General features: G+C 40.4%; 2 protein-coding genes across 3 annotated transcripts; both read left to right on the forward strand.

Annotated features, from left to right (window-relative positions):
* Positions 1–123: 123 nt before the first annotated feature.
* Positions 124–24,293, forward strand: LOC121947908 (putative carboxypeptidase X1). 2 transcript variants are annotated; one of them, XM_088080744.1, is made up of 15 exons: positions 124–1,513; positions 4,523–4,678; positions 7,808–7,917; positions 8,007–8,146; positions 8,501–8,585; positions 14,928–15,087; positions 15,175–15,266; positions 15,899–16,022; positions 18,737–18,933; positions 19,027–19,206; positions 20,072–20,269; positions 20,355–20,451; positions 21,688–21,827; positions 22,077–22,179; positions 22,783–24,293. In XM_088080744.1, exons 1-15 carry the CDS (start codon positions 1,180–1,182, stop codon positions 23,088–23,090), a joined length of 2,424 nt encoding a protein of 807 aa, XP_087936870.1. In that variant the 5' UTR covers positions 124–1,179; the 3' UTR covers positions 23,091–24,293. The 2 variants fall into 2 exon arrangements, with proteins under 2 accessions (XP_087936870.1, XP_042349029.2); XM_042493095.2 differs by lacking the exon at positions 4,523–4,678.
* LOC148188820 (uncharacterized) lies at positions 8,615–14,921 on the forward strand. The gene is made up of 3 exons (XM_088080745.1): positions 8,615–9,483; positions 10,963–11,126; positions 11,882–14,921. Exons 1-3 carry the CDS (start codon positions 9,259–9,261, stop codon positions 13,401–13,403), a joined length of 1,911 nt encoding a protein of 636 aa, XP_087936871.1. The 5' UTR covers positions 8,615–9,258; the 3' UTR covers positions 13,404–14,921.
* Positions 24,294–24,439: the final 146 nt, after the last annotated feature.

Raw genomic sequence — 24,439 nt, forward strand, 5'->3', positions numbered from 1 at the left:
GTACTGATTTTTCAACTCTGCTGCATCTGTTGTCACCAAAATATTCTTAAAAATATGTCACAATAATCAGAAGCATTTGAAATGAGTAATTATAAATAGCTTATTTATGACATTAATCTGAAGAGTAAATCTGATGTGATGTTTTTTTTTGTCAGTCTAATGAGGTTTCAGTTTTTCTTGGTTTTGTTCCTTATTGTAAAGGTAAAATATGAGAAAGTGTAATTGTAATTTTATCCTGTGAAACCTGAGCAAATTGACTTGATTTCTTTCAAAATCACAGGGAGAGGGTCACAGCAATTTTACATAAAAGGATGAAAAAATAGAAAGAAATTAATAAAAAAGGTAAGAAAAGTACCTGAAAGTAGTGGGGGAAAGAGAAAAGAAAACAAAAATACACACAAAAACAAGGAAATGACCAGAAAGTGACAAAATGATTTACTTGTAGCATAATTTTAGATACATAAGATAATTATAACTATAGTTTCTTGGATATTTTTCCCTGTTTTTACATATCTAATCTCCTCCAAGCTTCAGGTCATTTCCTTGTCATTTATGCATGCCCATTATATTTTTTCCTATGCATTTGAAAGATATTAAACCAATTTTCTCAGGTTTCAGAGGTTTATAAGCTTCTGAAAAGTGTCTGAATGTGGCACAAAAAAAACTGATGTCGACCTAGGTGTTAAATTGTTAAATTGTTGTGTCTATAAAGTGTCAGAATATGAAAATATTTGTTATAATTTCCCAGAGTTGAAGACGGTACCTCAAAATTTCCAGACTTATCAAACCATCTGTCTGAAATGTAAGTTTATTCATTTTGAAGTCATATCTGGGAAAGAAAAGCAGCAAATTTTCATTATTTGAGAAGCAGAAATCAAGAGAATTTGGGCATTTGTGCTTCATAAATAGCTTAAATGATAAATTTATTGTCAATAAGCTGCAAATTAATTCCTCTTGGTTGGTTAATTGCTCCAGCTCTGCTTTTTTCCTCACTTTTTACACTGTTTTCTCTCACCACTATTTATCACCCCAATTCTATACGTGAGCGCAGCTTTTATTTTGTCAGCCTGTGGCTGGAGGTTGTCTCTGCAGTGTTGTGGGCTTGATGTTGCTGCAGAGCTGCAGGTCAGAGAGGTTGAATGTTTAGTGTTGGGGGGGTTTCTGCAGGGAACGGTTACTATGGCCGGACTTCTGCACTTCATTCTGCTGTTTTTTCTGCTTTGTGGATCATTTATTCTCATTTTATCAGAACCTGCCGATGACACAACGACAGTGACGTCCACTGTGGATTCAGATGCAGCTTTTACCACAACTGGGAGCCTTTTTCTTGCAGAGAAAACCACTGAGGTTCCCACCACCGGGTTCACAACCAGCTACAGCAAGACGACGGCTAAACCTCCAGAAACCACAACAACTGCTCAACATGTGACTGGAAACGCTGGTAAAACAACAGAGAGACCAGTGTCCAGGAAACACGCTGAGGAAGAGGAGGAGGAGGGTCCCTTAGAGTTGGGTGAGTAGATATAATTTGGATTTAATCTGTTGGAATATGAATGCTGTTTGTTTTACTCTATGAAAACTTTGCAGTGTGATGTGATGTTCAATAGTGAGTGCACAGTGATCAACTTAATCTCTAAAACTTTCTTATAAAATCCTGTTTTTTTATTGCAAAGATCTGCAGCTGTGCCAAAATGCCCAAATGCACATTTTTACAGCCTGACTAACTGTTGACTGGTTTTACATGTGACACATTACTTTTTCCATGAAGTCATGCTGGTGAAGGAGAGGCAGCTTTATTTATACAGCAGATTTCATACATCAGGCAAAAATAAAAATAATTACAAATAGCAAAAGTGCAATAGGTGCAAATAATTAAAGGGTGCAGGCTGGTCAGCAGGTCAACGATGAGAAACAACAGGGGCGCTGAGTTTATGATTATTTCTCTCTTTATTTGTTCATTTGTTATTTTCAAGCCAGAACACGAAGAAAGGGCGCTAACAAGCGCAGAGAATTAATATCAGGTTTTGGGTTTTTTTTAGCACGCCCAGCGGCGCCCCTCCAGCGTGTGGCGCTCTAGTCGACCTCCTATATCTCCTGTAGGGGCCGCCCTGGACAGTATATGTCCTCCTTGTTCACTGATGATCAAAATAAGATTTTAATGTTTCTCCTGTTGCGTTTTTAAAAATATCGCGGCTCAGCGGCTCCGAAAAGCCGCTAAATAGCAATAAAGTCGGACATTAGAAGTCCTCTCCTCCGTCACCCTGGGACCTTAGATCGTCTTGTTCATTTGTTTTTGGATGTGGAAATGTTGTTTTATTGCATAACATCGGTAACAGTGTCCCCTACACTACAGAGAAAACACAGATTGACGGAAAATCTGGTCAGTGGCGGGGAAAGAGTTAAAAAAATTAGCAATGGGTTAAACCCTGCTGTGGACTGATCTAGCTGCAGCAGTTTGACACACAGCATTATGCAGCGAAACCATGGCAACACAGGTGAATTTCAGTTTGTTATCGGTTCTATTTATCGGCCAGGATTGTTATTATCGGAATGATCGGTATGACGTCATAAGTCCCATTATCGGCCGATAATCATCGTGCATCCCTATTAGAAATTGGCTTTTTTGGTGATTTCACCACAGCGATCATAAAAGAGATGACCGTTTTTGTTTTCCTAGGAGCCTTTAAAGTCAGGTGTAAAATAAATTTGTGGTCATCACCGGTTCACGGTTAAGTGAAGACTACAGTGATGGTTACTGCAAACAAACAAAATGAACTTTAAGGAGAAAACCTTTAATTTGCATCTCAAGAAAATAGAAATACATCTATAAACTTGGTGCTGGGAACAAGAAATGTTCCTCAGACCAAATATGTAAAAGGATTGAAATGTCGATTGGTTGTGGAGTTTTTGTAAAATATGACGCCTCAGAGTTTAAATACGTTTCAGAATCGCTCGTCCTCGGAGGTTCACAGCGAGCTCTGTTGGCTCTGCGTGTCTGCGGTCGGACAGTCAGGGTTAGGGGTTAGGATGTTCCACATTCTCCGCTCTGAGCGCTGAGGCATTTTAACTGTGTGTTTTCTGCTGATGGAAACCAGATGGGCCGTGTGATGCCTCGGACCCAAAAAAAAGACTAACAAGACCCCTCACACATTTCTCAAAACCGTGAGATGTTGTCCATGCAGGCAGTCCAACGGTGCGCTCAACTGAAGCTGGCTGCAGCCAAATGGTCGTAATGTAAATAGATGTAAACATTTACAGCCAAAACTTCAGCTCAGCAGCTTTTACGTTAAAGTTATCCTCTGTTGGTGCTAAATGAAGAGCTTTTCAATACATCTGTGGCAACCATTTGAAGGTAAATACCAAAATAAAACTTAAATCAAACAATTAAAAGGCCCCTGATGCACCATGGGAATGTGATGTACGCAGGCAAAAGGAGACAAATGTCCATTCAGAGTAATTCAAGTTCTTCTTGATTTATTCTTTCAAAAACTAGTAAGAAGACAAAGGAACAAATCGTGGCTCCTGCTGACGCTTTTGCTATGTTAAATTTCAAAAAATAAAACTGCTGATAATAGCTTGAACACAATGTTAGAGGCGTGATCAAACATTTTGGCCAAAAAAACATATTCTCTCTCTACAAAAAACAGCAAAACTATTTCAAAGCATCTGTTTACAAACTCTCACGCAACTGGTGCAATATAATCCAAGTCTCATTAATCCGGTCGTACGTAATTCCCAAACAGACAGCGCTTTATGACGAGGAGCTGAACATAAACTGAGTCTTATCTATTCTTTCCTCAGACTCCACTGACAAAAACAGGCTTTTCACCTCAAGTTGCAGGCCCATCACTGCCTCATTTTTGTAGTTTGTTTGTGTTATTGTGGGTTATTGTGTTTTTAAAGGTTAGTTCAGATTAAGCAAAGTCACACAATAACAAACAAACTACAGATTGAGGCAGTTGGACAGCAGCAGCTCCCATGTTCAGCGAGGTAAAATTACTGTTTTTGCTAATGGAGTCTGGCTTTGAAAAGACTGTAAAATATAAGAGTATATAAGACTGTAAATGAGTTTTACTTTTAGGTCAGTTTGGTGACATAATGGTTGTTAGTTTGGGGTTACTGACCGTACGGCTGGATAAATAGACTCGGATTATACTGCACAAGTTGTGTGAGAGTTTGTAAACAGATGTTATGATATAGTTTTGCCGTTTTTTGATTTGGCGCCGGATGACTTTAATTCATTTAAAAAATTCTGGTTTTGGATTCTGCATTCACTGGAGGCGTGCAAGAAAAAGTGTTGTTGTTTTTTAATGAATGAAACATCACACAGAGTGAGATATTGACATGCAAATTGTAATTTTAGAGAAAAATTTGAGAGTGGTGTCAATGTTCTCATCTTATTCTCGCTAGAAAATTAAGTTTATTTCCTAATATGTCAAATTATGTCCCCTCTGAGGAAAGTTCATGTTCTACAAAGTATGTATTTTTCCTTCTTTGCATAAGATGGTTTGCATTTTCGTAGAAAGGAGGTCCACCAGGAGCGTTACAGTAGCAAAGAAGCCCAAAACAATCCTGAAGAAACCCAAACTCGTCAGCAAGAAACCGAAGGTCGTTAAGAAACCCAAACCTCCGGTCAAACACAGAGCGAGCCCGTCGGTTACCACGGAGACGGTCCCACGTATGTATGACCATCAGCCCTGATGTATACAGTATGTCAGTCAGACAAGGGTCACATGTTAGCGGCAAGTAGTTTGACGTACTCGCTTTGTGGCGTTTGCTGTGTCAAGACAATTCAGTTTGTCTAAAGTGATATTTGTTAGCCCGTTAATATTCGCGACACTCAGAGACACTGAATTGTCTGTGGAGGCAAATCCAGCCGAGAAAGCATCAAACTAACTCTGAAACTATTTGCTAATTTCATATTAAGATCAGACGCAGATCTGATTCATGTGATCACAGACTGAGGCAGCACATACTGTATATCTGAACCTGTAGACTGTAGAGAAATCATTTAATCTGCTGCTTCACCTCCGTCTGAAAATCACTTAATATCTGCAGTTATCAGCTTGTAGTTTGAGCTGCAGTTTTTCTATCAGCTGTTTTGTTTTGTGTATATGCACTTGTGCGCGTGTGTGTACTGTAAAACTTCAAATATAAGCAGGTTTTTGTGTTTGAAAGTAAGATTTATCCACATAAAAACTTCAAATAAAAGCAGAGTCCCAATAAAATGCTCAGTCCTTTTCACCAGCCGTGTATGGCGACACATTTTGACGAATAAAGGCCTGTCTTAATAAGAGACTTGGTCTGGTTACCATGAAATTTGTTTTTATAGAAGTTATTTGGACGTATTAGAGACATTTTTTTTTAAAGCCAGGGGAAAAGTGAACTGAATTCAAAATCCCAGATCATTTCTTGCTTTTTTTGTTTGGTTTTTTTTGTACTTTTTTGTTTGTTTGGATTTAAAAAAAAGAAAATTTGTGTGCAAATTTTCAGGTAATTTTTTTGGACTTTTTGCTAACCTCTTGGTCATTTCGTCTTTTGTTGCCTATTTCCTTCCTTCCATGTTTATGAGTAAAAGCCAATTAATAATTAATATTTTGAAATAATTAATTTGACTTATTTATATCTTTGCTGAGTAACAGTTTTGTGTGACAGGAATTAAAAGCCTGTTGAGTTCACTGATTTAAGCAAATAATAACTCGGGCTATTAATTGAAGTTTTACGTTATAAACCTCCTTGTTGGCCTATATCAGAATACTGTACGGGTGCATATTTGTGTGTGTGTTCTTGGCCTGAGATTGAGCCCGTTGAGGAAGTGTGTGTGTATGAGCGTCTGTATATATAGTGTGTGTATGTAGAGGGGAAACGTTAATGCGGAGTTTAGATTGTGGTCGGCTAGAAATAAATGCTGAGTAAGCAGCTTGTCACGTCAAATCAGAGCCGATGCTCATTAAAATCCCGTCAGCCAGAGCTGGAGTCAGATTAACTGTGAGCGATACACCCGAAAAGTTGCCACGAAACTGATATTACCTCTCATACTGTGTGCATAAAATCACATTTTTTTGTGCCAATTCGTTCTCTTTTTAAGAATATCACCAAAAAGCCAGTTTCTTGCTTTTGTCGTTAAAGAAAATTTATAAACACTTGATGAGAGTTTCAAAATTAAAGTGTCCCACATCTAAATTTTCAGTTTAAATTTTTTGCTCACAGTCCTGTTCATTATTTACTGTCTGAATTTGATTTTTGTTTTACATTTAGTTAGTTGGAAATCATGTCAGCATGAAAGAAAGAAAAGTTTTTAAACATCGCAATAGTACAAGAGTTACTTTGAGTTTCAGCTTTTTCTTGGTGGTTCTTGATGCTTCAGGTTAACAAGAGCTGAAACCACGTTTAGAAAGACATGTAAGAGACGCTAAGGGTTAATCACAAGCACCTCACTACTGTCGGTTTGAGTTTTTGTTTCTTTTATAAAAACTTTCTTAAGAGGAAAATGCGATGTCCTCAGTTTTAGGCAGCAGTGCTCTTTCCCCCCAAAAACACTTTTTTCCAATAGGACCTCTGTGCTTTTCGAAGTTTTACCCTCAAACCAACAAACAAACTTCATTTATTTTCTCTGCTTGTGGGCTTTATTTACCCAGATAATCAGCTGAGCTGTGCACTGAATGTTTTTTGTCTTCCGGGCATCATTTTCAGCCTCTCTGGCTCAGCTTCAGTAGTTTCAGTAGTTTGTGGTTTTGCAAGATTTCCAGTCAACACCAACAAAGAGACATCACTTTTTAAGTCACACGCAGCTCGACAGAGATCCAGCTGGACCGCCAGGCGAAGGGGGGAAAGGGTCTTTTTAGGGAATGCCGCCTACATTTTGCATTCATTAATACTGCTTCTATACGTTGGCCTGAGTTTTAGCAGCCGGTAAAACCTCCTGGCAGGAAGAGGCAGTTTGTACTGAGCTGAACCCTCCAGACAATAAAAGTCTGTGTGAGGCGGTAAAACTGCAGCAGAGGACGCCGCCGTATTTCACCCCCGACCAGAGAGCTGTGCTTTCTCTATTTCCTGCTCCACTTTTAAACGTCTCTTTCATTTAGCATCTTTGGCTTTAATGTTAAATCCATCAGAGCTGCAAGAAGTCTTAAAGTTGCAGTACCTTCATATGAATGAAAGCATGATGTGCGTTTTTTTTTGTTTTTTTTTCTCCCTCCTGGTTTGTTCTGGTGAGACAGACAGCTGATCTGTTAACCGTGTCTGTGCACATATCACCCTTTGAAACCTACACTTGATTTTTTTTAAAAAAAACAACAAAAAAAACATGGTAAGAAGGTAATGAGTATTTTACCAAGAAATGATCTAGAAATGAGCAAGAAATGAATAAATACTACAATAAAATACTTGTAGAATTGGCAAACAAACAAATGAGTAAAAAAAAGGAGAGGGCCTGAAAAACTGATTTTAAAATTACAATAATTCTATTTTAAAAAATATTTTGTATGCATAATAATTATCATTTCAAACATAATTCACTAAAAAATTTTCCCTATCTTTTCTCTATTTTTTAAAAATGTAAATCTAATTTCTTGCAATGTTTGTGACATGTCTTGTGGGGGTGCTCCTTGTCTAATTTTCCTGTGGTTTTGAAAGAAATCAATTTGGCGTTGGAAGGTGCTGAATGCAGCACAAGAAAAGTGACGTCCCTCCCGGTTTCAAAGGGTTAAACTAGTATTTTACCCCTGAGACAGTGATTTCTTATTACTTTGCCCTCCTTTGTTATAAACAAATACTGTTTAAGTTGTGACTAAACCCCTGCTGTCAGAATGTCCTCCTCTGGGTCTGGAGTCACTGAGGGTCAAAGACGACCAGCTGAGAGCGTCGTCCTACAAGCGCAGAGGCCTGGGTCCTCACCGCGGCCGGCTCAACATACAGGTACCAAAACACTCTGACAGCAAAACTAAAACTGGATTTATGACGTGTTACAGAGCTGCAGCACCGTGTGCTTTTCCTGTCTGTTGCAGTCTGGGATCGAGGACGGGGACATCTACGATGGCGGCTGGTGTGCTCAGTACAGAGACAGGAAGCAGTGGCTGGAGGTCGACGCTCGGCGGCTGACTCGCTTCACCGGAGTCATCCTGCAGGGTCGCAGCTCCATCTGGAGGTCAGTGCTGAAGGTTAAAGTTCATAAACTGTCACAGTGAACACTGGGAAACGAATATTCCTCTGAAAATCTGTCTTTTAACATATATATTATATTATATTATATTATATTATATTATATTATATTATATTATAAGGATATCCTTTTGAGGAATTCAAATGAATGTAAAAAGTGTGCCAACCAAACCCATTCTCCCCTATTGTACAGGTTAATCCTAAATAATAAAAAAAAAGATAAATGCATCATTTTTTTGTTTTTAATTGTGTGAGGGGGTCTTGTTTTTGGATTCAAGCTGCATTGTGAGGTTCTTTTTAGTACCATGTGAAACAGACCTTGTGTTTTGTTCCCTCACAGCTGGAACGTGGTTCACACCTACAAGGTGCAGTTCAGTAACGACTCGCTGGCCTGGACGCCGTGTATGAACGGGACCGAAGAGGCTGTGAGTGAACTATTTTTTTCTTAATTAAATTGATATTAGTTAACTATTCTTGTGTTACGACTGAAACTCTCTCATTGCGACTCGTGCTTGAGGTGCAACATAAAATATTCACAACATGTAAGACGGAAAGAGTTAAAATGTTCAGTATTTTACAATTAGAGTGATTGAATTTTAGTGAAGGCTAGAAAAACATAAAAAGCAGGATGATGTTCCCCTTTCTGCCTCTGACAGAGTGACACAATTAGGCTACTCACTTCAAATTTAAGGGTGTCAGCTTTACAATGGGAAGGTGGTTTACAGTATCATTTGTATAAATGAATAAATAAATAAATAATAACAATAATAATATAAATTATGCTCACGACTAATTAATTAACTAACTAATTAATTAATTAATTTTAAAAAATTATTTTATGGTGATGTTACGGGCATGAAAAGACAGAGACAGTTTGGTTATTAGTGAATTATTGTGGTTTTGATTTCGAGTGGACAACTTCATCCGGTTAACGGACCCTCGTCGTCATGGCAACAGTGGTTACGGTAATGCAACAACGCCCCGCGCTTAAAATCAAAAATAAACAACTTCGACGGTCGGTTGAAGTGGCTCATGAGCAGCAGTTTCACCGTGTAATCCCGTATTTTGAGGACTTTACTGTCCACCGGTGTTTGAAACATGATGGAGGGAGACGGTGAGACAGCGACAAAAGTGACTGGAGCCGCCGGCGCCGACTCACCGACGGCCCGGTTTGAGGGCCGAGAGGCGGCGCTGAGATTCGTGGCGGAGTGGGTGCTGACCGAGGGGGAGGAGGAGGACCGGTGCTCCAGCATCCTGTCCTCCTTCATCAACAGCCTGGAGGACAGACAGTGGGACACCATACGGGACAGGATGAGAGACCCTGTAAGTAATCACAGATATTCTGGTGTCTGCTGTTTAAATCATGTAAAACGATCAATATTAGCCAAGAAGTTTGTAGTTTTAACAGTTATTAGTTAGGCTACATTTGCATGGGCGGATTATGAGACACTGGGGCCCTGGGCACAGACATGAAGGGGGCCCCTCCACCTCTCCTTCATGGGAGCTAGCCCTTTTATAAAGTTTATTTATTTCTTGTAGCTCATTGTTGCTATTTCAACTACTTTCGGTTACATTTAGCTAACTTTTTCAACAGTCTATTCTTTTAATATTATTTCAATCATTTGTTGGGTTATACTTTTGGCTAACAGTTTTAACAGTTTATTCATTATTCTCAGCTAACTAATGCTGTTTCAACCATTTCCATATTTTTTAAATCGTCTTGTAGCTAAGTAATGCCATCTTAACCATTTGGCAGTCACTTTTAGCTAACTATTTCAACAATTTATTCATAATGTTTCGCTGACTATTTCAATAGATTATTAATTACTTTAGCTAACTAATGCTATCTTAAAGATTTATTAGTTATTTTAGCCAACTATTTCAATAGTTTATTCATTTGTTTTAGTTAGCTAATGCTATTTCAACCATTTGTTAGTTACACTTAATCATCTCAGCCCTTTTTACTACTTTTTTTTAACCATCATGTTACTTAAGCTAATGATTTCAACACTTTATTAAGTACTTTTAGCTTACTGATGCTAATTTAACTATTTTTCAGTTACTTTTAACATTTTTAAAATTATTTAGCCAACTAATGCTATTTTAACCATTTGTAAATAACATTTAGCTAACTATTTTAACATATATTCATAGATTATTCATGCTATTTCAAATACTTATCAGTTAGTGTTAGCGAACAGTTCAATGGTTTATTGATTTCCTTTGGCTAAATAAAGCTATTTCAACCATTTTCAGTTATTTTTAGTTTGCTATGTCAGTAATTTATTGATTTCTTTAAGATATATAATGCTATTTCAACCATTATTGTTAATTTAAGATAACTATTTTAACAGCTTATTCATTTCTTTTGGCTAACTAATGCTATTTCAACCATTCTCAGTTACTTTTAGCTAACTATTGCAATAGTTTATTCATCACTTTTATCAAACTAATGCTATGTGAATCCATTCAGCAGCAGCTTGGATCGAACTTGGATCTGTGAACATGAAAATATATTTCTTATAGTAATAAAAATCCAATCTCTGAAAGGGCCTTCATTTGTAAAATTAGGGGACTGCTCTCTGTAATAGCTCATAAATCATTGTGCTAAAACATATTAGGGTTCGCCTTTGTTTTTTAAAGTAATAATTGAGGTGTTTTACAGCTAAATTCAATATAACAAGTGTCTACGAAGTGTTTACAGGTTAGGTCCAGACGTTTATAGGCCCGAATATGAAAATTAAAAGACAGAAGTTAAATGTCTCCAGTACAGTCGATATTAACCTGTGTATTTTTTTCCAGCGGACACAGGCTTGTCTGGCCCAGGTGTCTCGCAGGATCGTCCTGGTGGTGTCTGAGCTGGTCTTCCAGCTGGTCCCGACCCTGGTGTCAGGTCTGCAGGAGTCTGCAGTGGCTGCAGCCAGCAAATCCTGCAAGAAGGAGGAGAGTCAGAGCAAAAGCTGCAGGTAAGAAGCTCCACCTCTCACACAGATACACCTTATAACAGGTCACTGTAAGGCCAACCATCAACATGATCTTTACATGTGGAGAACCAGGAAATATTCAACTTTATTCCCTCTGGGTCCTAAATAGGCCTCCATCTCCTAAATAATCCTATAGTTTATTTTTGATTCATATCCAACGTTTTCCAATTCTTAACTTTGTGTTGTATGGCAAGAAAATAACATGCATTAGGTTTAAACGCCAGATATTCCATTAGATGGGTTTCCACTCCATATGTATTGGAAACTGTACCTTTAAGAAAATCAACAAGCGCAATTAACCCTTTGAAACCTGAGGAAATTGGCTTGATTTCTTTGAAAAATATAGGAAGAAGGCAACAAGAAATGGCAGAAAAATTAGCAAGATAATATTGAAAAAAGCTTGCAAGTCAAATACCTGAACATAAGCACAAACAAGTTTTTTAAAAAAGTGCTAAAATACATGTGTATTTTATGTAATATAATTTTAAATATATGATTCCAAGAATTACGAATATAGTGTTTTGGAAATTTTCAAATTTGTTTTACAGATTTGTTTCAGGAAATTTCTTTCCAAGTTGCTCATTATGTTTTTCCCATGTTTTCTTAAGAAATCAAACCATTTTTTTCAGGTTTCAGAGATTTAAATGCTACTTAAAGGCGTTTGAACACAGTACAAGAAAACTGATGTCGATCCAGGTGACTAAGGGTTAAATCAGTCAATAACTGTTTTTTTGCAGGTCCTCCCCTGTGATGCACGTCCAGGACCCGGCTGCACAGGACTGTCCTGCCTCCGCGGAGCCCTTGAGCTTTGCGGGCGAGGCCCTCGCTGAGGCGGCATCGTGTCACAACGTCGAACAGTTTTTGGAGCCGGCGACGGGAGCGGTGATATCAGCGATCGTTCGAAGCTTAGACATCTCTGAAGAGCAGCGAGAAGCAGGTTTGGAGTCAGAAAGCCAAGCCGTCAAAATTCTGAAAAACGTCTACATCAAAATGAAATCTAGAGGTGAGGAGACAGAAGAGTTGAGCTTGGACGAGTACGACGTGGACAGTTTGGACGTCTCTTGCTGCTGCTGGGAGATATTTCAGAGCTGCATCGGGAAATTTAGAGTATCCTTACGAAAGAACCAAAGGGTGTCACCTGAAAATGAATCACCTCTTCACGACACGGCGATTACTTATCCGATCGCTGTGTCCCCTGAGGACGTCGTCAGAGACCTTTCATGCAGCAGGTTTCAAGACATCAGCTTGGATTTACTCCGAGAATTCCTCATGGCGTCACTGCACACGTTTTCATCGTGCTGCGTCGAGGCGAGGGTCACCTCATTCGAGCCCTTCGTGGACTCTGTGGCGCCTGTGGCGGCAGAGATGCTGAACGCTGTCGTAAACGCTGTAATTCAACTCTGCCAGCCCGAGCCGAGGAGGTTCACCTTCCCCTGGAAACGGTCCCAAAATACCATCGTGTCTGAGGAACAAATCGCCGCCGCAGCATTGGCGCTAGAAGACAACTTGCAGGAGACACTGAGGAGGTTTTTCATCTCCCAAAAAGAGGCATCAGGTAAACTGACGGAGGATGAACAGGCTTTGTGTCACCATCAGCTCAAAGAGGGCGACATGAGAGCTGAGGCATCAGGTTCACGCGAGTCCAGCATCAAGAGCACGGAGGCTGTGGTGGAGTTTGCCCTGGATGAAACAGAGCAGTCGAAACAAGACGACAGCAGAGTCCAGAGCGGCGACGCAGCGTTAAAAGGGCTGATCGGTCAGGACAAGCTCTCCATCTTCTCTAAGATGCTGGCTGACACGCTCACCACCATGTACAACCAACAGGTCCTGAGTCCTTCCAGGTCGCCGAACAACGGCAGAAATGCGTGGTCGGATTCAGAGCTCAGCAGGCCGACAAGATATCCCGTCAGCGTCATTGTGCCAAACGAACAGGTGTACGCATTCGTCGAGGATGCGGTGAAACACCTCCTGACCACCCTCGTCCTCCCTCCAACCTCCCAGGGACACGCGACTCAAAGCGGCGATCCATCTGCCGCTAACTGGGCAGACAAGATTAAGAAGTACGAGGCCATCGTCAGGGTCTACAGCGAGATGATGGCCGACCAGGTGATGGAAAACCTCAGCAGGACGTCCGCTGCCTCCGGGCTCCAGCAGGAAGTCACCGAGCCAAAAGAAAAGAAAAACATCATCCACTTCCTCCAGGATCTTCCAAACAGGATCAGTAAGAAATGGAGGGCGGTGGCCAACAAGGAGGACTAAGAAGGTCCGTCTGAGAACAGACGAGTCATTTTAGCCTCCCCGACACCCTCCCACCCACGCACTTCACCCTTCCTCCCCCCGACCCACCCACAGGAGGAAATGTTAACATGACTCCCAAACTACAGCCTTTCCGCTGGGCCTCACTCCTCTGTGAAACTGCATCTTTACAACAAAAGATTAAAAAATAAATGATTTCTCTGTCAGCAGTAACTGACCTATATTTGGTATTTTATAGATTTACGGTGCATGCCCACGATATGAGACCAATTCACCTCCACTCGCGTCTGTCCTTCCCCATTGTTTGCTCGTATCTATCCAAAATTTGAAGTTTCACTTCAGCAAAATGTCCTCGATGTATCCAGAGCCTTTCAGAGAGGGACTGCAGCTGCAGCTTGAGCGGCTGCTGATGTGAGCTCCGTTTGAGTTCATAAATTGTCACTCCGTTGTGGCACCACCAACATGTCTGCACCATAAGCACGCCAGCGTAGTACCCAGTCTTTTCTAAGAAATGTCCTAAGAATTAACTACAACCACTGATAAAATATCTGCAAGATTAGAGTAATAACATAAAGCATTAAAGAGATTTTGTAAAAGCTGTACTCTAATTAAATATAAGTTGGCAATATTTCCATGTACTTGAATGTGAATTTTGAAAATGGGTTTTTTACATTTTCCATTATTCATTTTTCAGTTAAATACATCATGTTGAAACTGCTGCAGCAGATGTTTAAGGTCAGTTATGGAAGAAAATGAGTAAAACACTCATTACAGTGTAAATTACCCACAGACTGTTATTACCATTCCTACAAAGGGCAGTAAAGGAAAGTTTGGTCACTAGATTTAAAAATATAGCAGTTTTGAATGATTGGATATTTAACAGGCATTTGGAAGTGCCTCCTTTTCGTCAGGAAGTTTGAAATGATGCGAGGCTGTCTGATTTGGTTGCATTCATAAATCTCCTCTGCCCTTTGGTTATTCAGCGCGGCAGAGCTGGTTTGGAAACTTTGCAGCTTCGGTCAGGTTTGTTTATTCAGGTGGTCTTTTAGGCATGTGTGTCACAGCCACAGCTGACCGAGGTGTCAAGGATTTATTTATTTTTTCTGTCAGGAATCAGACTGACTCAAAAATGCTTGAATTAACAAATTATTTTAATAAAGTTCTAGGGCTTTATATTTTATTTTATTGAGCATAATAATACATCTCAGAAAGAAAAAACTTTAATGACAAAATGGAGCTAAAATCATGATTTGCAATGATATAAAACTATAAAATTGTTGAGCCCAGTTTGCAGCCTCAGAGCTTAATGCGTCTTTTCAAGAGCCATGTTCTATATTTGGAGCAGCCTTTTCAGTTTTTATTTTTTTATTAATTTATTTTTAATTGAGCATTAGGCTGTGGATGGACAGGAGGACGGATGACTTCACGACAAAAGTCACCGGCGAGATTTAAGTGTTGATTTCATTTTACAACTCAAACAAGGCTCTTAAGTTTCCTTCTTTTTCACCACGTCTCCTCTCGCTGCAGGTGTTTGAAGGGAACCAGGACACGGAGACACCTGTCCTCGCCCTTTTCAACACTTCAACAGTGGCCCGTTACATCCGGATCAACCCTCAGACCTGGTACCAGAACGGGACGGAGGGTGACATCTGCCTGAGAGCCGAGGTGTTGGGCTGCACAGTCCCAGGTACGGGACGCCAGCTGCTGCAAAATGTTTCTATTTATTTAAATTTCACACTATGATTGCTGAAATACTCCTTTCCCATGATCACAGATCCAAATAATATCTACCCGTGGCAGACGGAGCGGACAGAGTCTAGAGACAAGCTGGACTTCAGACATCACAACTATAAGGAGATGAGAAAGGTGAGACACAGTTGGAGGTGTATAACTTTCATCCCGATGATCAGATCTGATGGATCACAAAAAACTCCTGCACTCAAAATCTTTACCATTAAGAAATCATTTCTATAAATAAGACTTTGGTGTTGACAAACTTACCAGTTTTGTGTGTGTGGGGGGTGTCTGGTCTCAGCCTGACCAAAAAACAAATATTATGGGCGGTTTCACTCCTTCATGGCAGCGTCCTCACTGTGCTGTCACTACCTGTGGGCTGTTTTGAGACAGCGTGAGGCATCTGATGGTCAGAAAACAGCCTGCAGAGACAAACAGATCCACATCCCACGAGTGTAGATATACTCGGTATTTTAACCCTTTGAAACCTGAGATAAATGACTTGATTTCTTTAAAACAACAAAAACATGGGAAGCAAGCAAAGAGCTTAACACAGCCAAGGACGCCTTTAATCTCTACATCTCTGTTTTGTTTTTTTTTTGAGCATGAGCGTCCTTCTGCGTGGTGACACTGAAGAAAGAGTTTAGCAGGTCTGACTGCATACGTGCACGCAGAACTTCAGACTTTGTCTTGAGACTAAAGTCAGTTCACGCTGGCAAAAGTCAAATGTTGAATGTTTTTTTTTTTTTTTTGTCGTTTACCAGTTGATGAAGTCTGTGAACGAGGCGTGTCCTGACATCACCCGCATGTACAGCATCGGGAAGAGTTACACGGGTCTGAAGCTCTACGTCATGGAGATCTCCGACAACCCTGGAAAACACGAGCTGGGTGAGACACACCGCACGCAGATGTGAAACTTTCAGAACGTACCACAGCTGTTTAAGAGGAGAAGTCCGGTTCATCTGCGTTCAAACCTAAAATGTAGAAAATCCAGTTGATAAATGTTTTGAGAAACAAAAGAGCGTTCTCTTTCTAAATAATGTGTTTTTTGAGATCTTCATAGTCTGAGGCTCAATTCAATCATTTCTGGCATAATAGCAGAGACATCTTAAAAACAATGGTTGTTTTTAGTTGGATGTCTGCAGATTTCGAGGCAGTGATGATGAAAATAAAAGCAGTGTTTTTAGAGAGACATTTGTCTGATTTCAAACCATGATTGTGCCCCCAAAACCTGGTGATTTTAGCCAGATGTTGTTGGCATTTCTGGCTATGATTGCGCTGCTAAAATCAGATGTTTTTAGTGAGACTTTGACGGCAGATCCAGCTGTGATTGTGGCATTTGTGCCATTTCTAGCCATGATTGTGTCACAGAAACCTGGAGATTTTTAGTCAGATATTGTTGGCAATTACAGCCATAATCGTGCCAATAAACAGGGTGTTTGTAGCGAGAAATCAGCGTCATTTCAAGTGACGATTGTGCCACCAAAACTTGTGTTTTAGCAAGATATCTGTGGCATATCAACTGGATTGTGACACCACAACCAGATGTTTAGACAGTGGCAGGATATCCAGCTGTGAATGTTGCACCAAAACCACTTGATTCTTTGTAAGAAATCAGCTGCATTTCCAGCAGCGATTGTGCCTCCAAAAAACCTTCTTTTAGTGAGACATTGGTTGCATTTCCATCAGCAATCATTTAAGCACTTTGTTAAAATGTAAAGAAACCTAAAGTTTTAACACATCAGCTACATAATATCATGCAGATGTTACATATCAGTAGTTTGCAGAATGCCGACATTTATTCAGGCGATTGTGTTGAAGAGACACTCTTTTAAAACTGAAGTCGTGCAGCCTCTGCTTCTGCTCCAAAGAGAAGAATCATTTTTTTCTAATGAGGGACAGATGCAACGTAATTTGAGGGGTCAGAGGGGACTTCTGCAGCAGCTGCCTCCGTATCCCAAACCTGCACAACCACACAGTCCAGCACTGTGTGAAACTAAACGGACACACACCGCAGCTCCTCTCTGTTTGCTCTGAGGTGTTCAAATGTTTTGTTTGGCCTCGTCAGCTCTGCCCACATGGCAGCAGAGGGGAGAGGTTTTCCCGCCAAAACACAAGGCAGTGAAGGCAGCACGGAGGAGCAGAGTGAAATATCAAGTCTGTCAGTCAGTGTTTCAGCGTGTATTCAGATATCAGGGTGATTTCAGCTTTGTGTCAGGTTTCATTTTCTTTTTTTCTGAGGAAAAAGGTAACGCCTGCACACTAACTCCATGCCACACAAGGTTATTTTGGACAAAATTTCGATCCCCCTTGGATTTCGTGAGGTCAAATAATTTCATTTGACCTGATGAAGAACCAAGCAGGATTTTGCATTTGATTTTCTTATATTTATTGTGAAATGGTAAAAAAATAAAATAAAATGGTAATGGTTAAAAAAAAGCAGAGATAGCGCAAAACCATGTACGCAGATGGATCATTCTTCTATGTACGCCGTTTTTTGATAGATTTGCACTTACGTGATGTGCATTTTCTTTCAGATTTTTCTTTTACCAAGTGAAATCCAAACCCTTCATCCCAATCAAAAACACAAAAGTCATCAAACCTGTGTTTCTTAGGACTTCCTGCCCAGTATTTTCGGATGTCGGGACTGCAGATAATTGGTGGCCTTTACAAATGAACATATCAGTTTTTCCCTCCACTCTGCTCCGTCTGTGGCCTGAATCTAACCTCAAAGTTTTTTTTTTCCAGCGACCAGTGTTGGTTTGGTGCCGTCTGTTGGAATAATCTCACCATCTCTGTGGTTACACTTTAAAAATAGTCAAATATCCTTTTCTGCCCCTTTTTCACAGTTATGTAAGCTGTATAAATGCTTTTCTCTCTATGTTTCATTCAACTCAAACTTTTTGTTACTGGTGATGCTGCGGCTGCAGCTGGGCCACTGATACTTGTTTTGTAACTCAGTATGTCTAGATGAAGATAAAGACAACATGTATCTGAAAAACAGTTTTTTGTTGTCACAAACAGATAAAACTAAAACACACTTAAAAGATGCTTTTATTTTTCTAAAATTTGCTGTTGTTCCTCTGCTAAGCCTAACCCCTTAAAAACTGCAGTGTTTGGGCATTTTCAAGAGTTTGGAAATACTGATTTAAGACATTTGACTACCAATTAAGGCCTTATTTTTATATGAATGAATTCAATGCTTTTTAAGGACCTGCGGGAACCCTGATGACTTCAGATGTGCTACCTTTTCAGTGTTTTGGATAAAGAAAAATTTGTGTGAGCTGAACCTCCTCCTCATAAACGGCGTGAGGAGGATGTGTGAGATTTCAGAGCGGCCTGTCAATGCATGCAGACCAAACATGAAACAGATCCAGGTCCTTGAATGGGGTCTGTGAGGCTGATCTGTATGTGTGCTACTCTGAAACCACAGTTTTTGTTGCAAAATCAAAGTTTTTAAGACAGATGTAACTCCCTCAAAAACATATTTGACTTGCATGTTTGGGTCTTCTTCTGCTTTTGTTTCGATTGTAGACAGTTTTTGTTTTCTCTGTAGTACTCCTAACTCTGTTCCCGTGTCTGTGTTTTGGCGCACCCTGCAGGAGAACCAGAGTTTCGCTACGTTGCAGGGATGCATGGGAACGAGGTGCTGGGCCGAGAGCTCCTGCTCAATCTGATGCAGTACATGTGCCAAGAGTACAAGCGGGGCGATCAGCGCGTCGTCCACCTGATCAAAGAGACTCGCATCCACCTGCTGCCCTCCATGAACCCTGACGGATATGAGATGGCCTTTAAAAAGGTGCCCAGATGATGTTGTGGTTTCCATGACGGCTCCTGAGATTAATTCTTTGTGGTCCAAACCTAAGTTTTTGTCTGACTCTGTGATCTTCAGGGCTCAGAGCTGGCAGGTTGGGCGTGGGGTCGTTACAGCTACGAAGGTATCGACATGAACCACAACTTTGCCGACCTCAACTCAGGGATGTGGACCGCCATCGAGCTGGAGACGGACCGCTCCAAACTCATCAACCACTACTTCCCCATCCCAGAGCAGTACACGTCTGAGGACGCCTTCGTAAGATTTATGCACAGGGCCCTCTTATGCTCATTTTCTGCATCACATTTGTATTTTGGAGGTCTACTAGAATAGGTTTACTTGCTTTAATGTTCAAAAAACACGTGTCTCATACTGCCCCCAGCTGCAGCACCTGTCTGAAACAGTCTGAGCTAATGTCCCGCCTCCCAAAAAGCACAGTCTGCTCTGATTGGTCAGCTTGCTTGTTGAGCACATTTTATTCAACTTGTTACATTGTGATGTCACCAAGTTAAGGAATCACACACAAGCAAAGCAAAAAGCTGTTGTTAGGCTATAAACCAACTACATCACTGCAAACACTGTAAAACAACGAAAAGTATTATAAACAGATAAATCTACAAGCTGGAGCGTGAGTCTGTGAAGCTGTAAAGGCGGTGAGTGGGTTTAAAGAGTTTCTGTGTCGCTGTGATGATGTCTAACAACAAACACTGAAGTCCCATTTAGCCACTTGTTAGCAAACGCCTTTTTAAGACGTGTAAAACCTTAAAAGTTCAAAAATCTGGTTTAAGATTTTACTTCATTCATTACCTCAACACTCTGCGGTGCAACCATTTCAGTGCTGTATCCAGTTCTTTGAATACATTCATGGTTCCTCGGGTAGAGACTGGCCTCTGGTGGTGCGTGCTGTGAACTACAGTACATCCTGTTAATGCAGCATCTCTGCATCAGTTTAATAGAAAGAGAAGCAGCAGAGTTTTTCACGGTGCTGAAAATCATACCGTTGTGATTTCTAAATATCCCGCTATACTTTTATTCCTTGATAACGCCTCGACCGAAGGAAAATGTCAAATGTCTCACACTTCAAAACTGTAAATGCAGAAAATGAGTTTCCGTCTACCACCAGGTGGCGTCAGAGACCCGAGCGGTCATCAACTGGATGCAGAACATCCCGTTTGTTCTTGGTGCAAACCTCCACGGTGGCGAGCTGGTGGTCACCTACCCGTACGACATGACCAAGGACTGGGCGCCTCGGGAGCACACGCCCACCGCCGACGAGAGCTTCTTCCGCTGGTTGGCCACAGCTTACGCCAGCACCAACCAGGTCAATAACCTTCCCCTGTCACTTCCTGTCAAACATGTGAAACGCCACCACAGGCTCAACACGTCTCGGTGTCTTATATATCCAGGTGATGTCAAACCCAGACCGGCGGCCCTGCCACAACAAGGACTTCCGTAGATACAACAACATCATCAATGGCGCCGACTGGCACAACGTACCAGGAAGTAAGAATGCGTGTTTATCACATGGATGTATGATGAGATCTGGATACTGGATGCCAGCATGGCCTGATGCATACACTGGATATAAAAAGATACCTGGATACAGCGTGGAAATGGGGCCACATTCACTCCTGTCCAAGTTGCTCAGTGGCGTCTGAATCTAAAAAAGCCAAATTTCTGTGGTATAAAATTACCTGGATGTGGCGAACTTCTGGTTCAGCCCTCCGCTAACTTTAAAGGGGATAAAACTTATTAAATCTTGCAGCTCGATTACATTTTTGGGGTCAAATCCTGATAGTAAAACAAGTTTGTGGGCTGTGAAGCTCAAAAACGTGTATCCACTAATTTACAGATGTCTCTCTCTATCACAATGTAAGTCTTTTTAGAGAAAGTCTTTTCGGGGCCCCTGGACATTGTAATTCCTGCTGTTCCCGGGGATTTGGCGCTAAAAAAGTTTCTCAATTCCAGGTTCAAGAAATATTTATTGTCCCTCGAGGGGCAAATTCTTGTGCATGAGTGCATACAATAAATACAGCAAAAATCAATATATTTAAAATTACACTGAACCATTTTTAAAAAACTGATGACGGCAGGAACAAATGAATTCTTCAGTCTGTTGAGCTGCACGTCACCATCACTGACGCCAAATAAATAGAAACAAATATTTACAGCAGGTTATTGTTTGTCCTGCTGTCCCTCGCTCAGGACTTTCTCACTTAGCCTGAAGACGTTACGAAGTGGCTCAAAAATTTATAATAGAGTCAAAATTGACTCTGTTTGCAGTTCGAGGCGTCCTGCCAGCAGTTGTACAGATGTCTGTTACAGTGGCAATGGAAAAATGCTTATTTAGGAAAATATTTTGGCTAAAATACTGTTAAGGCCACTGGGAAAAAAATGGAAGCAACTCTGCGGCGTTCCCGAGGGATTAATATTCACGTGTGTGGTCTAGTTTGGTTTGCTGTCCAAAATTATTTCCATCTCAGTTGTTTGGGTTGTTGCTCCAATATACAAAAAAATTACTAGATATCTTAAATACTGTAATGAATTAAAAAAAATTGTATATATTCAGCGCGCCGAATGTGGCCCACTGCAACATATCTTAAAAATAAGATTAATAAGTGGCTTGCTGCAAAATTAATGTTGTAACCTTGTAGGAAATTAAACGCAACCCAGGAGAAACTCCATCCAAAAAAAAGCTGAACCAAGAATATAGATCTCTGCGTTTTTCTTTATTTGCAGGTATGAACGATTTCAGCTACCTGCACACCAACTGTTTCGAGGTGACGGTGGAGTTGTCCTGTGATAAATTTCCTCACGCGAGCGAGCTTCCCATCGAGTGGGAGAACAACAGAGAGTCTCTGCTGGTTTACATGGAGCAGGTCTGACTGAAGATTTGATCTTTTATTTTAATAATCTTTTCTGTTTCCACCTCAGTTCTGCTTCCTCTGTCTTTGATTTTCCTCTTTTTTAAAATTTTTCTGTTTTTTTGCTCTTTTCGATCATATGACAATAGTCGAAATCAGGAATCAACATCCTCCTTTTAAAAAGAAAAGGTGCAGCATCGGCATCATGATCAGTGTTTTTCTGTTTTATATCTACAGCATCAATAAAACAGTCTTGTTTTTTAGGTGCATCGTGGGATTAAGGGCGTGGTCCGGGACAAAGACACGGAGGCGGGAATCGCAGACGCCGTCATTAAAGTTGACGACATTGATCATCATATTAGATCAGGTACAGTCAGACATGATTTTACATCACATATGAATTTAATTAAAGCCTGATGCTGGAAAACATAAAGAAAACTTTATATGAGTTATTATTATTATTTTTTAAAAAAATTTTTTTGCAATAATTATTATGATTTTTTTTTCCTTTTTTCTTGATTTTGTTTTTGTAAATTCTTGTATGTTTTATTTTTTTTATCTATTATTGCTGTTACATTACACGTCTTATTGTTTTATATTTATATGTATGAGTCTTAAAGAAAACTTTAAGTATCTTATGAAACTAATACATGAAATTACTGTCAAAACTATTTTACATTTGACTTATTTTTCTATTGTAATCCAAAATAAAGTCTAAAGTCTCACGTCCGGGTTTTAGTCAGTAATTAATGACACACTTCTATATAAACTTTTTAAATCTCTCTGAAAATCCTATTTTTCTTGTCACTCATCAGAAGAAATAAATAGCAGTAATAAGCTGAATTAACTGAACAGAGCAAAGGTCAGCGGATTCTGGGATGCTCGTCCACTTTGCTGTAAATGTAACTTGATTTTGGGGTGACGGTGTTACCTCAGCTGACCGTCAGCTTCGCCTTTGTTCCTCTTTCAGTCTCTGACGGCGACTTCTGGCGGCTGCTGAATCCCGGCGAGTACCGAGTCACCGTCAGCGCGGAGGGCTACTTCCCCTCCTCCCGCACCTGCGTGGTCATGTACGACCACTACCCGACAATCTGCGACTTCCGCCTCGCCAAGATGCCCAAACAGAGACTCAAAGACCTCTTGGCGAAGGGAGGGAAACTCCCCAAAGACCTGCAGCTCCGGCTGCGACAGCTACGACTGCGTAAACTGCGCGTCAGCACCAAAGCCATCAACCAGAGACGCACCGCTGCTGCCGCCAGGCGGGCGAAGAGGATGTGACGATAATTTAAATAAATTTAAATTTAAATAAAAAATTAGAACAGAGCCGGACTTGGTTCAGAGACACCCATCTTCACTGGACTTTATTAAAAATGAGATAAAACAGCTGCGGATCGTGATTCTCTGCAGAAACGTGATATTTTACACCTGAGAGGTTTATTTCGTGCTGCGGAGCAGCAGAATAACCGGGACGCCGGTTAGTTAGTTAGTTTTTAGAAAAGACTTTCAGCTTTGCAGGCGTCACTTTTTAAACTCTGCAGAAAAACGACAGAGCTGCACTTTCTGGACCTGCAGAGGTGACGGATGACGTGTTTTTGTAGGCCGACCAGGAAGTTAGCATCGCCCTGGTTCCCTCGGGATTTTCGATTATCGCCAAAATTAAGCTCTGTGGCGTTTTATGATGTTTATGATACTTACAGGTTTCGTTCAGCGTGATAATCTTCACAGATGAACTTTTGTCTGTTTTGAAGCGTAATTGAAATTTCCAGAAGTAAAAAGTTATTGTCAGGCTATGATCCGACTACATCACGGCCGCACGACTTAAACGTCAAAACTACGACCACTGAAAAAACACGTTAAAACACAACGAAAAATATTATAATATAAAATATATAATATCAAAATCTGGTTCATACGGACGTATTACGTTACAGAACAAAACGTCTAAATATCTTTAGCCTTTGTTAACCACAGATCTTATTTAAGACATTTTACCAAAAACCCCAAAAACATTTTACCCAAAACCCGGCTAACGGACTCCTTCATTTCCCGCTCTATTTACCCTGAAATTGTGCAAACTGAAATTGAGAACATAAAAAATACCTTATGGGAACACGGTAGTGGGTGATATTTTGGTAGTATTTGATATTATGGTGATATTTTAGTAGTATTTGAATGAATTGTAGTTTCATATTCAGACATCCAGGAGATAAAAACTTGAAAACACACCTGAGGACTACATCTCCCACAATCATGTGACTTCTTTGTGTATTTATTTGCTGGAGCTGCTTCCTGTTGCAAACAGTACAGCTGATGAAGGTGTTTGGATGAACACGTCTTGTTTTTAAAGTTTTTAGTCCATTGTTTTTAAAAATAAAGAGATATTTGAATGGTGCCCTTTAACTGTCTGTATCCCAAAAACTCTTTCACTGTAAATCAATAAAGTATTTTCTGATTTTAAAAAAATACCTGGATGTGATCTCATGTTGCTCTCCATCACGGCGGCCGAATATCGACACGCAAAACCGATTTAAGGGGATTTCTGCATCAATTTAGGGCTCACTGTTTTCTTAAGGGCTGACTGACTGACAGGCTGAGTCTCCGTCACCATGGAAACGAGGCGGCCGGTG

The sequence above is a fragment of the Plectropomus leopardus genome, chromosome 8 (assembly GCF_026936395.1).
Source record: "Plectropomus leopardus strain MGB_pleo_1.0 chromosome 8, ASM2693639v1, whole genome shotgun sequence".
NCBI classification, from domain to species: Eukaryota; Metazoa; Chordata; class Actinopteri; order Perciformes; family Serranidae; genus Plectropomus; species Plectropomus leopardus.